We start from the raw sequence: 18314 nt of genomic DNA, 5'->3' as shown, positions 1-18314 counted from the left end.
CTGAAAATCAGGCACCAGGAAACCACCTATTAGCAATTGTGCATACTACAGTATGTTTCAAGATTGGCGCAATCTAAACTTTGAAAATGTGTATCATGAAAATCGTAAGATATATTTACACCATGTATTCTGCACTAAACTAAGCCTGTAGGCTATCACTGGGTTCATACATTTATGTTAGCCTTTAACTAAATAAAAACAATTACATTATTTTAAAAAACATTGTTAATTTGCTGAAAACATCTGAGAACTGATTTTCAACAAAAAATACCAACTCTTAAACAATTTGTGTGATCATATGTTGGTGTTTGACTGGTTTTAAAACAGTTGCTTTGTGAGGTACAGCAGAAGCAGGGCATTTTTATTGGAAAACCTCTTGCACATGAGTGTAAGAATGAGTAGTAAAATACTCTTCAGCAATGCACATGCACTGCTCCAATGAATACGCCATGCTTCATCAATTAAAAAAAAAACAAGCACAGTAGCGGCGAAAGTGAGCGAAGAGAATTCAATGTAACCAGGGGCAGTCTAGGATTCTCTCAAGAGTTCAATTTTGGCACAAAATCTTTATTCACAATTTTTTCACGTAAATGTATAGCCAATACTTAGACACATGTTGCATGCGACTGTTGGCAATATTTCGACCTGCTAGTGTTGCCATATACGGCGATGTGTCTTAAAAATGGCACTTTTCACTTACCCATAAAATCGCCAGTCAAAAATTCATCAAATGTTGCACATGACCAATATTGGTCGGAAATTACAGACTGACATGGCATCAGTCATCAAATATCTAATTATGACCCTTCAATAATTTCTTCTTACTCAGAAGTTCATTTCTGGAAAAATTTGAATGTTCCTTTCAGTCAGTTATTAATTTATATAATTTTCTGTACGGAGTGAACTGATAATTTTAGGCATTGAAAAATATCTCAATGAATGAGGCTTTATAATGCAGAAAACCCGGTGTAAATATCTCTTACGGTTTTCATGATATATATTTCCAAAGTTTGGGTGGTGCGACTTTTGAAACACACTGTATAAGATGCTGAGCATCACGGTATTCAAAACATCGCTGAATTATTTGAGAAAGCAGGAAATGAGGTGTTGGGGGACAAAGGGTAAGAAATTGTTACAGACTCAATGGAATGTTCACAACGTTGATAAAAAAAAAAGTAATTTGCTAACTTACAATGTACTGCAATTAGAATCATCAAAATTTCGTACATATTACAGCAAAAGATCACAGTCACCAGGCTGAAATTTTTAGTCACCATGGCGACCGGGATTTTTCGAGCCCTGCCAATGAACAAGTCTAATTATTTTCCTTACCTCTTGATATTTGCCTGCATCGTGCTTGGAGGAACATTACCAGGTGCTGAAGCATAACTAAAACTCTGACTTAAAGTTTGTGGTGCATTCTTTTTCCCAGATACTGTGCTTGAATGTTTGGAAGCAGTAAAACTTCTACCTGCATAGAAAACCTATAAACAAAAGGAAGGAGTTTTTTTATATTCATTGTATTTACACATATTTAAATTTAAACCAATTGCTCCTGCATACTAGCTAATCAAGTACAATACAAACGAAACAGGGGGGATAAGACATTAACTTCAAAGAATAGTGTATATTAGGGATGAGGCACATTAACTGGCACTCCATTGATATTGGCCAAAATAGACGTATCACTGACACATGAACGACCATGCAACCAGTTGCGAGGTGATGTTTGGTGAGCATGAAAAATCTCCCAGTTGTTGTTGTAGGTTTCCATGGATGGATTAAGCTACTCATTCTTAGCTCCCCAATTTCCTCACTTCCCCCAGAAGACTAAGCATGCATCCCATAGCCCGAGCCCAGAGACTCGTCCTTTTGACGATACTACAATGGTGCGGGAGTATCAGATAATTTTACCAATCTGATTTACTGTAAAAATTCTGTCATTTTGTGTTTATTTTAATGAACAAAAAAGTATAATTCACATACATTGGCTTCTTAAAATAGTCAAATATACAGATTCCTATCTTAACACAAAACCTATTGCAGTCACCTGGTTACATACATTAAGTACAGTTTCCAATGCCTGTCACTGGTCCTGCATGTACAGATACTGATACTTGAATGTTGTAGCCATTGTAAAACTAGTGTAAATATCAGAATATATTAGGACTGAGCCAATAACAATGCCAATACCCTCACCGATACAGATACTTGAAAACTGTAATAATTAAAGGTTGTTCAAACTATTGATTAATATTTGTTTGTAAGTATTCCACTCCAATTATATGCATCTAGTAACCAAGGTTTTTGCTTTAAAATATTCAAGAATTACATCAGGATATTAAACTACATTCTATGTTATCACAAAATTAAGTGTTTCACACAAAACTGGTGCAGAATAAAAAGAAGCTTCGAATTTTGACTAATTTCCAGGAAAATTTGTCTTCCCGAAAGTGTCGAGCAGCATTTCCTTGGAGCTCATAAAAGACCAACATGCCGGAAAAGTATTTGTCAGTATTGGTAAATAAATTCCAGACGATACTGATACAACTGGTATCGGCTGATTCTGATACATCGGCATCGGTATTGGCTCAGCCCTAGAATATATGTATTCTAACAATTCTTGAACAATGACCATATTCCAAATTTTCAAATATGTTTATTTATATCACCCCAAGGCAATGAACATTCTGAGTTATATCACTGTTATTGTTAATATAGGGGCACCATAAAAGAGTTACACAAAACATTTGTTTCCTATAATCATGCTAATTTATACACAATCACTGAACCTAAGTACAGTAAAACTTCTCAATAATGGACAGGCCTGGGGGGAAAATAAATGTCCGTTATTAAGAAGTGTCTGCTATTCAGAAAAAAGTGTAGGATGTTACACAATAGGTTAAGCATATTACAGTATGTACTTTAGGAACATAATGTTTTTTTTTCCTCCTACATTCAAGGAACAAAATACTGTACTACATACGGTGAATTTAAATTTACTAAAGTATCCCTACATACATTACAAATTTCAAAAAAGAAAATACATAAAATGTCACTAATCTGTGTTTTTCCAACAGCAAACCGCATAGCCATGTCTCGAACACTAAGTTTCTATTTCTCGTAGATGTCGATGACTTCAACTTTCTTTAAAATCAGTCGTTTGCGTTTCTGCAACATCATAGCAGAAGTGACACACACTTCTCAAGATAACCACAAAGAATACTGTCTGCACTTTTAAAAAGTTTAAAAGTTTAAAAAATGTTTGGTGTAACATGAAACAATGTGCGCTAGTTCGAAATACTGGCCATTGTTGTGTCGAATTCCAGGAATTGCAACCGTTTTCCTTCAGGCTGTCCATTATTAAGAAGTTTTATTTGCATTGGGGAGGTAGTTTTCAGTGTGCGCATCCGTTATTGAGAAGTAATATTGCCATTAAACCCCATGTATTTCTGCCGGGGAATTTTAAAATGTCAAAAATTTAGAGGTGTTCGTTAGGAGAAGTTTTACTGTACATTGATTAACAAGAATGAAATTAAGTTCTTACCACATATTGACAGTCTCCAAGAATGCTACGTAATAGATTCACAAAACATTGATTGAGTGATTTAGTATATTTTACTTGGCATTGTTCATAGTGTGTATTTTATTTTGCATTATAAACATTCTGCAAAGACAAGGATGAGTGATGATATGATGAAATTGATGAAGAGACATGAAAAACACCCACGGACAGGCTGAGATTTATATGTGAGAGGTCTGAAATGATCATAGCACATACTGCCATGGAAGCTGGCAGATTCACAAAAGAATACTATTAGATTCATATCTCATTCTTGTATATGTATGTATTTCTGTTATTTAATATCACTTTCCTGCAACTTTTTTGACTAATTGTAATGATCAGGACGAGTGGTGATTAGTTGAAATTAATGAATGGATGGATGAAGGGACACTAAAAAAAACAGCCATGGCCATGCTGAGACTTGAACCTAGGAACTTCGATGGAGAGATCAAAAGTCTACAACTTAACGTGCTCACTCAACGAGCCAAGTCATACCTCATTTTTGCCTAGAACTTTCTTCCTCAGTGAATCTGAGCTGCCATTCTTTTTCCTTGAGACATTCGAGACCTTTTTTAATTCACTCTGCAGGTGATAGATGCAAACAGGAGCTGAATTCATATTTACAATGTTTATGCATTGTTCTCCATTCTTTTTCCTATAAGATACGATGTAGAAACTACAAGTTCAAAACATGCACTAAAATATGATCAATACACAACTGCATAAATTATTAAATTTGAATTTAACAATCATGATAAAGAAAAGTTCTCAATATCTATGATCTAAGCTGTTGGCAGACACACCATTAATGAAAACATAATTTTAATTAGTTAACAAATTTTGCTGTATAACCAGTTATAATTACACAAAAAGGACATCTTTTTTGTAAAGTGCACAATGAACAATATGCAAGAATCGAACTATTTTATTACAGTTACTTGCAGTCAGTGTGGATAAAAATCATGAGTTTTATTTAAAAAAGCATTTTTATTATTTTATTTAAATCGATTTTTTATTTTTATGCTTAAAATTGCTTCTATGGTTTTTGACACCATACAAATAGATATATGTTTTTTATAGAAAGGATTTTCTAGTAATCGGCCCTGTAAAATATTTGAACAGTTTGATTAAAGCAAATAAAAAATTACATGTAAATATAAACTTTTATGTTTCTGATACTGTACATATGAACCTACTATGGAAATGTTTGTTGAGAGTGTTAATGAAATTATAATAATTTCAGTAACTTTTCTTCCAATGAAAATGAAACATTCTGGATGTACTATATTAATTGTACCTTAAAATATTTCTACGGTCTTTGTAGCTGAATTTTGGCAATTTTTTTAATGATAGTTTGCAAAATATCAGCTGCCATATACAGTTTAATGATAATGACACTATTTACACTTTAACATGATTAGTATTTTGTATATTTTTCTACACAAAACGTTTGCTATCTTTGCCCATAAAAATTATTGAAGATTATTTCAAGAGAAATTTGTGTGTGTTTACAGTTTACATGTTAAATTTCCTTTTGTATGAGCTTCACATCATAAGTACATATATTTTGTTTCCTTTCCTCTTCTTCCTTAGAGCCTAGTAAATGCCATTAAATGATTACAAGATTAATGTACTTTCACCAAAAGTGATTCTGATATCTACAAAATCCTTATGTACATTATTCTATAAATTATTTACTGAAAGTGATTTAACCCTTAAACGACCGCCCATCACCTATAGGTGACAGCCGGTATTTGCGCCAACGACAGTCTGTCACCTATAGGTGACAAGATGCTTTCGCGTATAGTATCTGACTTTTCACACACACTGTGACTCTGTTTTTGTTCGGATATACATGTTTTTAGTTCTGCATGAGTCTTGAGGTATGTGATAAACAACCAGTAAGGTTTAATTTCATTTGGGTTATATTGGGGGGGGGGGGTTGCAGCCTTCCGAAAATCGTTATTTTTTTAAAAAAAAAAATATTATCGTTATTTTCTGTTCTAGGATTTGTAATGGCACTTTAACCAAGGGAACGAATGCACTAAAATAAAAATTTTGCACATTTACATCATGGCGTCGCAGCATGGGGGCCCACAGATTTTCAAATTTTGTAAAAAAAAAAGTTTTTCTTTTCTTCTTCTACCCGATAACGGAAAATTTGGTTTTTATGTCATAGGCTTATAGCCACATTTGTACTGAACAAAACAATGTATAATTTGTAACTCCAGCTTTCTTAGTTCCAGAGATATAAAATTTTATATAAAAGCATGTGGAAATTTAAAATTCCTGCTGAAAATGCCTCGGTCATTCGTGCGTTTACCAGGAAAACAGTCTGTTGTCTAAGGGTTATATCAGTGGTTTTTTTTTAAAAAAAATCACCTGATTTAAATCTTAATTTAGCATGATATAAGTTATAATTTATTTGGTTCAGTTCAATTGCTGTACAGTTTTGACTACTTCCACAGTATGAATTTGTCCTGGTTAACTATGAATGATTAATCAATTGGAATTTACCTGTATACATAGAAACAGCTTCACCAATTTCCGATATATATAAATCAATAAAATACAATTAAAATTAACTTTCATAAACTTACTTCGATTTACAGATACCAAAATCTTTTGATGATCCGAGTACCACAATGTTTCTGGGTGAACTTGCAGACAAACAAACCTCATTAGAATTATCCCTATATATAAAATAAAATAAATTAATGTATACACTCACTGTGTTTAGAGGTTTTGCAGCAAAATTCTCAAAAGAGAGCAGCTCTTTACAAAAATCTTGTTAATCATTAAAACTAAATTTCACATCGATCAAGAATATTTGAACTCATATAATCCCCTCAATTAAGCCAACAGGATAGTTTACAGGTCACCAAATAGGTGCTCTATGTTGCTTAAAAACTGGATCCAAATAGCCTAATGAATTTGGTGATGCTCTGCCATATTAACCATTAGCACATAGAATGCAAATTTGAAACATTTTGTGGTGGTGTGGTTTCTGTTGTACTGCCGATTGTGGATTAGCAAGTTGCTGTTTAAATGCAAAAGGTATTTTGCTTCAGAGGTGAAGATACAAGCTGAGTGTGAGTGTTGATGTAATTTTGAAGGCCTGCATTTCAACTAGTGTCTTTCCCAACCTGCTTTTTGCTTGTATAGCTGAATAATTAGTCGATGTGCTTGTCTCTGGTCCATTTGAGAGTTGGATTCTTACAAGTAACAGAGTAGACTTAACTGATGCAATTGTGTAAAAAATTAACATTGTTGATAGCGTTTTCTCAATTAGCATAGAAATATCAGACAGGATTCTGTAAAATAATAAGTAACTAGAGCCTCAACTGCCACATTGGAAAAAATGGCCACTAGAGCACTAAATTAGAGAGAATTTTGACAAATAACAAAGAAATCATAAAGTGATTAAAATTGGTAAATACATAGAATGATATAGACAACATATTTTAGAAGTCCTAGAAAATTTGACTGAAGTTTATCTACCATATCGGAAAATGACTGCCAAGTTCACTAAATAGTAAGACTTTACCAAATACCTCCTAAATGATTTATCTTATAAAAATGCATATCATAGCAAAAATAATAATAAAAAAAATTCAAATCAATTTCTTGATGGATGGTATCTGAACTGTTGTCTGTAGCACACACCAAAGCTTCTATTTACATGAAGGGAAATATCATGCAAGCAAGTATCAAAAAACCTTATACAAAATTGATGCATCTCATGAAAGCTGTTAAATATTGTCATGAAATATTGTGAAATAATTCCATATTATGCCTAACAAACAATCAGATATAAATCCAATCCAATATAAAACTGCAAATGTTGCATGAAGACCTCGAATAGTCCAGCAACTCCATAACCTCTGGCAGCCAGCTGTGACAGCTGCTATCCCAGAGCCTGTTAGCTCACAAATAGTAATTAGTGCAATAAGTAGTTTTTATATTCAATTTGAGATTTTACTCACCACCATTACAACACTGAATTATCATATTATATACCAATTGTATATCTGAAATGTACTTGGTTTGTATGCTGAAATTCTAATCATTTATACACCACAAATCATCAATTGAAAACCAGAGGAATATACCTCCAAAAATGTGGTTTTCTGTTTTGTTTAATGTACTTCCTCTGAAGAGCTCTTTTTGGGAGTCAGATTGACGTTTCTCAATCTCTTCTCCTTAGCAGTACAGTAAGAGTCGCAGATCTCTAATTTGCTGATTTTTCTTTAAAGCCAAACAAATTCCTATTAATTAGAGATGGCTGGATGGGTCGATATGAAATTTTAGCCAATTCAGATATAAAATTTACCGATACTGATAACCAATATTCTACCAATCTGACATAAAATTCCAAATGGTCCTTGAAGAACCTGAATAAGACATTGACCTCCTTAATAAATGTTTGTTTCCAGGTGACTGCAGTGCAAAAGAAGTTGCATATTTAGACATTTACTATTTTAAAAATTAGTGCATGGAGATTTTCCATAAAAATTATAACAAAATGGCAGAATTTTGCACTAAATTGATATTGATAGATATTTTGGATTGGTAATTTTACCAATAAACTGATATACCGATATGCTTATATCAGTGTATACCGATAGAGTACTGATTAATCTGTACTGTCTCTCTACTAACAATACATTATTTCCTCTCTTTTCTAGATTTGATAAATTTGAATTACGTCTGCCTGGTTCTCACATGGCGAAATATGTGTGTCTATGCATGTGTTCTAAGGTGTACAAAAAAGTGTTTCACAATATAAAAATCTTACAAGTTATGTAAAATGCTGGAAATCCAATTAATTCTACAATAAAACTCTTTGGCAAATATTAACTTCTTTAAAAATTACATTTAAATAACATTAAAAGAATAATGAAAACAAATAAAAAATCGTCCTGTAGTAAAACTGGTACAGTACCTGTTTTTCATCACTGTGGGTTTCAAAAGAGCAATGACTTTTCCCACGTTAGATTTCCATAAATTATCGCATGCTTTATCGAAGAGAAACAAAGTTACTAAAACAGAACAGTCCATCAGGTCATTCAGCTTCCACACCACATATGAGTTTCCCTGAAACAAACAAAAAGGAATAATAAAAACATGTCACTGCTCATAATATTAGCAGAGATTTGGCATGTAAACCAATCTACTGTATAAAAACCCTTCAGTTCTTATAACCTCAGGCTATGTGAGAGCCTGGTGTTAGAAGTATTGGCTGTGAGGGGTACTACCCCGGAGAAGCAACGGTAACACTCAAACAAGCTAAGGGGGCTTGCCCCAGTGAAATAAGAACAACACTTAACCTTTACTTGTATTTTGGTTGATATTTCAACCATGCAGCTGATTACAAAATTCCTGTTTCTTTATTATCTTGATACTTTTCTTTTAGGTAAGAAACACTTACAGTGGGTTAAATGAAGCTTTGGCACGTAATGTGTATGCACCCTCCCCCTTGACTCAAAAGTTATGTATGGAAGCTGGCACGAATTTTAAATTCGTACACTTATTTGACAAAAAAATGTTATAACTCAGACTATTTGACCAATCTACTTCAGGGAACTTTTGTTTTGCAGCTAAAACATCAGGGCATGCAACTGTGTAGAAATCAAAATGCCAAAGCCAATAAGAGGGGTTGGTTTTATGAAAAAATCATAAAAATGGGGAGTTTGCCCCCTCTTCCCCTGCTATTTTGGGAAAGGGATGCAAATTTAGCCTAATTTTCAAAGAATGGTCCTTTCTCAACCGAATGAAAGTCATTTCATGTTCCTGGGCACATTACATTATCGAATGTGTGAAACAAACTCCCCATTTTTATGATTTCTTCCATTGAAAGTTGGGGGCCGCAGCGCACCCAACCCCTCCTATTGGCTTTGGCATTTTGATTTTGCACGGTTGCATGCCCTGATGTTTTAGCTGTGAAACAAAAGTTACCCGAAGTAGATTGGTCAAACAGTCTATGAGTTATAACATTTTTTCTCAAATAAGTGTACGAATTTAAAATTCGCGCCAAAGGCTTCGGCAAACTGGGGTATCTTTTTGACGACCCCCTCGGCAGAGTAAAGGTTAAACATTAGATTTTAACACTTCGGGGTTGACTGATCTGGCAGGGTTGTGAGAATAACAGAAAGGGGATAAAGGAACGTTCGTTGAATCTGTAGACAAGGCGCAGTCCTGAAATAAACTTTTATAATGCACCACTCCTTGCTGTAACTCCTCTTGCATCGATCATCCGACTATAAGTCGGAGGCAACAACTATGCATGCCATAACTTTCTGATTAGAACTGGGCTGAGAAATGGTCTCTCGAACTATTTATGTGGAATTCGAATTTCTGATCATTAAAACCATTCATGAGAGTCCATCTGCCATTAACTGTGTTTTTAGCGTAAGGCTGAGTTTTCTTTATTTGTTTTCTACGATTTCTGGTAGAATTCATGTCAGTGGATTTTTCAAGATCTGCTGAAGATTGCCATTAGGGATGGACCAATATAAAATTTGGGCCAATAACAATAAAATACCAATATAAAATTTAGCAATACAGATATTCTACTGATCTGATATAAATTTCAAATCGTCATTAAAGAACATAAATGGCTTATTCACCTCCTTAACAAATGTTTGTTACCAGGTGACTGTAATGCAAAAGAAGGTGCATATTTAGACAATTACTTTAAAGAAAACAGTAGTTAATGGAGATTACATGTTTATATTCAGTGCTTTTTTTTCTGCTGGTATGACATCCTGGAACCTTTTTATAAGTTATCATTTCTGAACATTATGGCACAATATGTTTAGCAGTACTTAAGATGAACACAATGGCAATAACAAACCAACTTGAAGAGTAAATTTCTTCCCAGAAAAAAAAGTGCTGTTATTATGCATAAAAATTACAACATAATGGCTTATTATTGCATGTATCGGATTGGCAAAACTATCAGTAATTTTAATGATAAATCAATACACCGATATGACTATATTGGCTGATACCAATAGAGCACCAATTAATCTGTCCCATACCTACTACATAGTAATTTCAAAATAAATTACACAAAGTGATATTCAAAAAGATGCACCATTTATGAACATAAATACTTATTTTCCTTTTCTGCAAGTAAGCATAATAAGTGAATCTACTCACCTTCTGTGAAGTTTTCATGGGTAATTTGGATGCCAAAACACCAAATGTGTTGAACGATTGGCTGCTGTGATTTAATTTAGAAAGTTGCACAATATTTTCCAAAGATGCACACTCCTTGAACATATTCAAAGGAACATCCAACTTCCTAAAACCAGGAATATCTCATTAGTAGAGGCATGCATGTATGTTTTTTTTGACAAACACAAAATGTGAAATAACACACTGCAATGTTCATTTTTCACCCAGGCTGTGTTTCTGTGTGTGTGAAACGAGGTAATGGCACACAAATGACGGAACACATTAAAAAAAATTACTGACATAACCCAAAATTTTTGTACTTAATTTCCCTGACTTTGTTTCAATGGAGATTAACGTTTCATCTTCCGCTGGGATTTATTACCAGAAGATTGTAGCAGTGGTTTTTATACACATGGAGTTTTAGAAACAACACAGTAAATAAAAATAGCTTCCACACTAAAATTTATATCACAAGCTCTGAAAGCATAAGAGTTTCAATAATGATTTTCTTCTTGCCACATGAACAATAACGAAGTATGAAGCTGTGACTCAGTGAAATATATTTTTTGTGGCATGCATTTGGGGGGGGGGGAGTTACTTTGACCACACAGGTAATCGAACCTAGGATTTCTGCTTAAGAACCAGACATTTTACCAACATGGACACAACCCACGGTTAAGCAACCAAGCTATTTGGGTAATTTCTAGGCCTGAGTCGATGCCACTTTGAACTGATACCGATACAGCTCACCACTCACGAGAAGATCCCCAAACGAGGGGTGACGGAAAGTGGATGTGAAGGAAAGGACCGGTCCATTTGCAGATTTTAGGGGTAGCAGAAAGCCTTCCACTGCGGAAGTGCGTGGGAGTTGACTTGCGTCAATCACGCAGAGTGTGTGTCCGCAGCAAGTTTGCTGCTTTTCTTTCAGTGGCCAGAATACTTTTGTATTGCTTATCCTGTGCATTATTTCGACTGTATTTCAAAGAATTTTAAAAGAATATACGGCAACGACTTTAGGGTTACCAGATGACAAACTTTAAAAAAGAAGGCATTTTTAGATTGCAAAATGTTAACTTTAGGCGAAGACACACATTTTGTGCTTACTGGTGTTTTGGTAGGCTTATAGATCACACACACCTGTAAAATAATTTTACACCTTTTCCGTATAACTAATAATAGGCCTCATTTAGGAAAATGTGTTAATATTCTAATATTTATTCACTATGCTCCTAATATTATACGGTTGTGAAGCTTGGTCTCTTACTTTAAAAATATAACATAAATTGACATTCTGCCTCGGAGTTTTTTTCTTCCAGGCTTAAAGTCAGGAAACCGTTTTTGTAAGACGTCACTAAAAACACATTTGCATTTTGGCATGGTTCAGATCGCTGATCGACAGAATTTCAATTCTCCACTGCCATGTAACAACAAAAGTACGGCATTTAAAAAATACTGTTTATTTCTGAATTCTCTCATGAAACTCAAATCAGAGTAAGCCGCAGCGAATTGCATATTGCATATTTCTATTGTCAGAAACTTGCTGTTCACCAAGAGCCACGGTAGATGTCACAAATGGAAATCAAAACCTCACGCGGCGCGTTGGTGACAACAGAAGAGATGCAAAGGCCCAACAATTTTTCTTTGTTGCAAGAAAAGTTTATTTTCTTTGCGCTTGCAACTGAGAATGTTGTATTTCTTTACTTTGAAATTGAAAATGGAAACAATATTAACAATTGTTTACAAATAACATTTTGTTACTAATTTTGAAGTTAAGCAGCTGTCTATACCCCAAAAAATAGGATATTTCCAAATTTTCCTAAAAACCCGCCTGGAGCATTTTAGTACCCGAAAAACAGGATTTGTCCGGGTAAAAGAGAACTTCTGGTAACCCTAAACGACTTGTGTTGCTGCACCGGTTACAGCAAGCCCACATGTGTTTTTCACTCAGGGTGCACACCCCGACCCTAATAGTGGAGTCACCTGCTGCTATGTCACTTCACTTCCATCAGGGATCTTCTCCTGAGTGGTCAGCTGTACTTTTACAATTCCAATTTAAAATAACAGGCTATTATACATATATATATATATATATATATATATATATATATATATATATAATATCAGTGATAATCGATCTGATGTTTCAAATATGAGAGAAATATTATAAGATGGTAAGAGCGAGATGATTGTGTTGTCGTCCCCCCACTCCCAATGTTGAAAAATGAGATCATGCCTCTTCAACCTCCTCTAAAACTAAGGGATCAATCTTCCCAAACTGACATTAAACCATCAGTGAACACAAGAATAATTGGCGATTTACCAGCCCCAGCCAGACGCAACGTCTAAAACTAACAGTAAAGCTCTAATGTAAAACCAATCTAGTCTCTTTTTTGTCCTTTAACAAAGAGAATAAAAATTTGTAAACGAAATGTAAGGAGAGAATGATAACTAACCAGTCTCTTGCTTCTATTATTAGGCTATTGACTTCAGTACAGTGATATTCCGATGCAACTTTGTTTTCGACATATATACTTTGGGCAAATGATTTCTAAAAAAAAAGTAATTGCATAGTTCTATCCATTAGCGTGAAGGAAAATTCAAACCAATCACTACACTTTCCAGAAAGTACCTGCCATCATCTGTCGTTCAAAGAACATTATTCCCCTGCCTCGTCCCTGTGTCGAAACGCCTACTGAAACCCAGGTATACAGGTCGGGACAAACAAAAGTCTAAAGTTGGAAAGGAAAAGAGGATTAGCCGAGGTATTTGAATTTGCTACGTACTATGTATGAGACACGTCCACCACATGGGCGATGACTGTTTTGACTGTGGGAGGAGAGAGATGTCCACAATACACCAGGTGCCTCGTTAGCTACCGGAACCTCATTGGGATTATTGTTACACGAGACTGCATCTGTAGGAACAAAGCTTGGTAGACTTCAAAGGAACTCATATGGGGATAATTTCACCTTACCCTTCATTTGCAAAATACTTGACCATGAGTGTTATCTGCTTATGGATTCCTTGTCACGTACTTGCCATTCACGGAACTTGAGTCCACATTCAACTAACAAATGCACAAATACATATTATTCAGTTTTTTCAAAGCCAAAGGTAAGTTGGAAAAGGTGAAGAAACCTTTGAAAAGGAACAAATTTTGGTTTTGGCCATGCTTCTAGCGACTCAAAGACAATAGTATCGGCTAGTATTGGTGCAAAAATATCAACCAATACTTTCTGATACAGATACCATTGGTATCAGCTCAGCCCTAGTAATCATAAGATTGCATCTTTGCCTGACCAGCTCAAAACTTTCGATGTCCCTTCTCTCTAATTACATTAATTTGAAAGCAATATGTTTCATCGGATAGTGTCTCTATGCTGTGTAGACATTGCTCACAGAATTAAGTAAAGGTTATGCATGTAAATGAATGAAGAAGATTGGACTTCATGCTTTTGTCAAGGGTTAGTATTTCCAACCCTAAATGATCATCATTCTCCAGTTTCCGTTAACATAGCGGATTCTGCTATGTGACGATGAATCTTATTAGCCAATGGCACAAATATTATTATATTTTTAAACTATTTATTTCACGAAGAAGAATCATTATTCAGGAATCTACAAACACATTCATTCGACCTGTACTGATTTTTCAAGTCTTATTATCCTACTCGTGTGTTCAATGGCATGCTACGAAAACAGTATGCACACATAAGAGAAAGAAACGAATGTGATCCTAAGTCATGTAATTTGGGGCATTACAGAAAGATACACTCCTATTGCTTTGGTTTGTTTATTTTCTCCCATCTGAATTTTGAATCTCAATTTGACTTAATTTTTGTTATTTAGGATCGCTCTTCTACCTCTTTTTGGCTAATTGCAACGATGATGATAAATGATGATATGAGATATGAAGGGACACCTGCAACAAACATCCAGGTCCAGGCCGGAATTCAAACCCAGGTCATCTGGGTGAATGTCAACTTTGATGTTACGTTACGCTAGGGGAAAGGGGTAATTGAACCAGCATCCACTCCCTTCTGCTTTCGAATAAATATGAGCTTTTCCGCAAGTGTAGAAACTGAGGCAGTTTTGTTTTAGATTAGTTATGGAATACCAAGTTTTTGGACACTTTTTTTTTTCCAGAAAATTTTCCCTGCAGTTTGAATGTAAAATTGGACACTACATTGAATTAATAATTGCAATGTAAGGTTTTCCTGTAACAGTTTTCTTTCAGTTGGAAAGTCAGAAAATTCCCTGCATGTGGTAAAAAACCTTAGTGGTAAGCAACACTGCAGTGTGTGGTTTTCCAAACCTCTACTTTGGCTGTACTACCACACTCGTCGGCTACGAAACTGGACTTCAACTCAAACGAGTGTGCCATGTTTTATAACAAAATTATGCGAAATGAACTATAAAATGTGAAATAAAGTTTTAAACATGAAATTTAGTTTATTTACCAAAGTGACACTTTTTGAAGTCTGGAGTATCCTGCGAGTTATGCAATTCATGGAAACTAGATTAATTCTGTTGTAAATATTTGAGAAGTAAAAATATACTCATTTACATAGGAATAAACATTAATGCACTGGCAACTACATAAACATGCTATTGGAAGAGATATGTTCATTTTGTGTAATGAGTATAGTTTTTAAATCAAATTTAGGGTTTATTCACCATTTTAACACTGAAATGCCATTTTGTATACCACTTTTGTTCCCGAAATGTGCCCTGTTTTTGTTCCTTAATACTGATCTTTTATTCAGCTCAAATATGTGGCCCTACTCATTAATTGCGTTACATGGGAGATAGTCCTGATATCAGATTTTTACTAAATGGAAAATTGACAGTAATGCTCTAGTACCAAGGTAAAATTCAGGCATAGCCCTTATCTTAACTTTCAGATGATAAAAACTTACTTATGAATTAATATATATATATATATATTTTATATACAAAAAATGACACAACAGGGCATCAAGGCTATGGTGTCTTATTATTACCTACTGTTCTTTTCACTTTTGTTCCCATTTCCTGAATTAAGCACATAATTGCGCATATTATATGCATTAGTTCCACTTTTGCAGGGTTGAGCAAATAGAGTAGTTTCAACGAGTCTCAGAAATGCTGGTGTGTATACATAAAAAGTAAAGTGGTTAAAAGTCCAAACAATACGTATTGCTTTTTACTGCTCATGGATTATGTAGATGCAAATGAAAGAATAATGCACTCCCAGTTTTACAGGCTATTAATAATAAGGGACAAGATAAATTATTGGCATTTGAGCCAACAAACCGATACACCAATTATACCTATATTTGATGATATTGGTGGAATACCAATTAATCTGTCACATCCCTTACATGTATTAAGGCTGGGCCAATACCGATGTATTGGTTATCGACTGATACCAATGGCATGGTATCAGTTCCAGAGCCTGGATATCTTGTGGCAAAAATGTACACAATTTTATTCAATTTTGCATAAACTAGGGAAGGACCAAAATTTTGGCTGATACTGATAAAGTACTGATATATAATTCCAAATGGTCCTTGAAGAACCTTAATGGTTCATTGACTTCCTTAATAAACGAATGTTTCCAGGTGATTGCAGTGCAAAAGTAGTTGCATATTTAGAAATTTACTTTTTCAAAAAGTAGAGCATGAAGATTATCCATAAAAAATATAACAAAATGGCAGAATTTTGCATCCAATTATAAGATATTTATAGATATATCAGATCAGTAACATAATCGGAAATTTTACTGATAAATCGATACACCAATAACCCTATATCATCATCATCATCCTTTGCCTATTCCTGCCTCAGGCTGGGTCGGCATAGAAGTCAAGCCTCTCCATTTTTTCCTGGCCTATATCAGCTGGTATCAATCGAGTACCAATTAATCTGTCCCATCCCTAGCATAAACATTTTGTAAGGAAAGTGAATTTCTTAATTAAATCAAAGCTATTTTAAATGTTCCAATTTCAATTTTCTCTTACGCAATCCTTCAAATATTTTAAGGAAAACTCTGATACATTATTTTTAATTGCAATCAAATACTTACATATTAATATTTAAAAATATTCTGAACATCTTAAAATATTAGATTTAAAATACTCACGAGATCCTAAGTCCTGCCTTAGGAATTGTGTATACTTGTTCAGCGGATAAACTTTTTCTTTCATCATAGAGAGCATTAGTCCTTCCATTTGAAGTGATTTGTTTCACAGCATCTTGTTCAGTTTTCCTTGAAACAGATTCTGCTTTGGCACTTAATGAACCTCTGAAGAGATCTTTCAATTTAGATGACTGAGACAGACCCATATCCCTGTTGGTGTTTGTTGCATTTGCTACAAAAATATGCATGTATTAATAGACACATTAAAGTGCACACGTTGTCACCTTGTAATCAAGGGCTCCCGGGTTTGATGCCCGGTGGAGGCACATAGTGGTTCATATCCCACTTTAAACTGTAGGTCCAGTCCCGATTAGCCTTACTGTGCATAAATTGGACTTAAAATACCAAATCAATCAATCAATCATTAAAGTGCACAATATTAATTTGTTACCAAAGTAGCCAACTACACAAGTACTAAAAGCTAGGTTATTCAAATTGTCAGAATTACTACAAACTAACATTATCGTAGGGCTCATTCCTAAGTCATAATGAAACGCACAACTCAAAGGAAAATAACTGGCCTTGGGAAATGAGTTATTTTACTAACTTAAGTGAAATCATTAGTTGCAGTATTATGTATACACAAAGTTTGCACATGGCTTCAAGTGGAAGACATATTCTTCTGGCAAAAGTAAACTCTATTGTGGACATTCATACTCATTTTAATGACATTTTATGACCAGCTAAGAAGGCACACCTGACTTGTGCATTTTGCTTCATATCGATTTCTGTTCAAATTGTATATTATTTTTGAGTTAGTGCAGTTTGAAGCCATCATGCACATGTCTTCTAAGCAGCAGAAATTTTTCACTGAACAAATCAGCCTGCCAGGCCATGTGTTTCAAATGAGAAGAAACTTGTGCCTAGCACAAAAAATGACTTAAGAAATACCATAACAAACTTAACAATATTCATGAATAACTCGTTTAACACGTTAAACTTATGGAACTTTCAGAACACTCCCAAAGTTCCAATTTAACTTGTTATTAAACTCTTAGAAATGGTTATTTAAATGTTGGCTACTTTTAATTCTACTTTAATAGTTTGATTGCTACTAATGTTACTGACAATTGTGTGGCTTGTAATGGGAAAATCCATTTTAGGCACTAAAGCTTTGGCACTTCAGCATAAGTATCAATGTCAAACAGAAGACATTATGAAAACAATGTAGCAGTGTTCTTAATCCACTTTTAATGGGGCATTAGTTCCCCTTTAGGGCTCGACTGAAACTTCGCCAATGCCCATGAAGCAGTTTTCAAAATTTCCTCTCCTTTTGAAAAAATCGCTGATATTCCAAATTCTGAAAAACTACATATGCTTAGAATTCCTTCTAGAGCATGCCAGTGAATCTTCATGTAGTTTGCTTTTGCTGTTGTCTAGATATTC

General features: G+C 34.5%; 1 protein-coding gene across 3 annotated transcripts in view; it reads right to left on the bottom strand.

Annotated features, from left to right (window-relative positions):
- The window catches only part of Mcm10 (minichromosome maintenance 10 homolog), a 69977-nt gene that overhangs the window by 32103 nt on the left and 19560 nt on the right, over positions 1 to 18314 (bottom strand). For all 3 annotated transcript variants that reach the window (XM_083113859.1, XM_083113875.1, XM_083113868.1), the window contains exons 5-10: positions 16872 to 17100; positions 10730 to 10874; positions 8511 to 8662; positions 6166 to 6258; positions 4061 to 4220; positions 1333 to 1484 (exon numbers count right to left, since the gene is read on the bottom strand). In XM_083113859.1, coding sequence (XP_082969985.1) covers positions 1333 to 1484; positions 4061 to 4220; positions 6166 to 6258; positions 8511 to 8662; positions 10730 to 10874; positions 16872 to 17100 — 931 coding nt within the window. The remainder of the gene's footprint in view (positions 1 to 1332; positions 1485 to 4060; positions 4221 to 6165; positions 6259 to 8510; positions 8663 to 10729; positions 10875 to 16871; positions 17101 to 18314) is intronic.

This window comes from Lepisma saccharinum, chromosome 2 (genome assembly GCF_977018435.1).
Source record: "Lepisma saccharinum chromosome 2, izLepSacc3.1, whole genome shotgun sequence".
Lineage (NCBI taxonomy): Eukaryota > Metazoa > Arthropoda > Insecta > Zygentoma > Lepismatidae > Lepisma > Lepisma saccharinum.
This window is presented reverse-complemented; position numbering and strand designations above follow the sequence as displayed.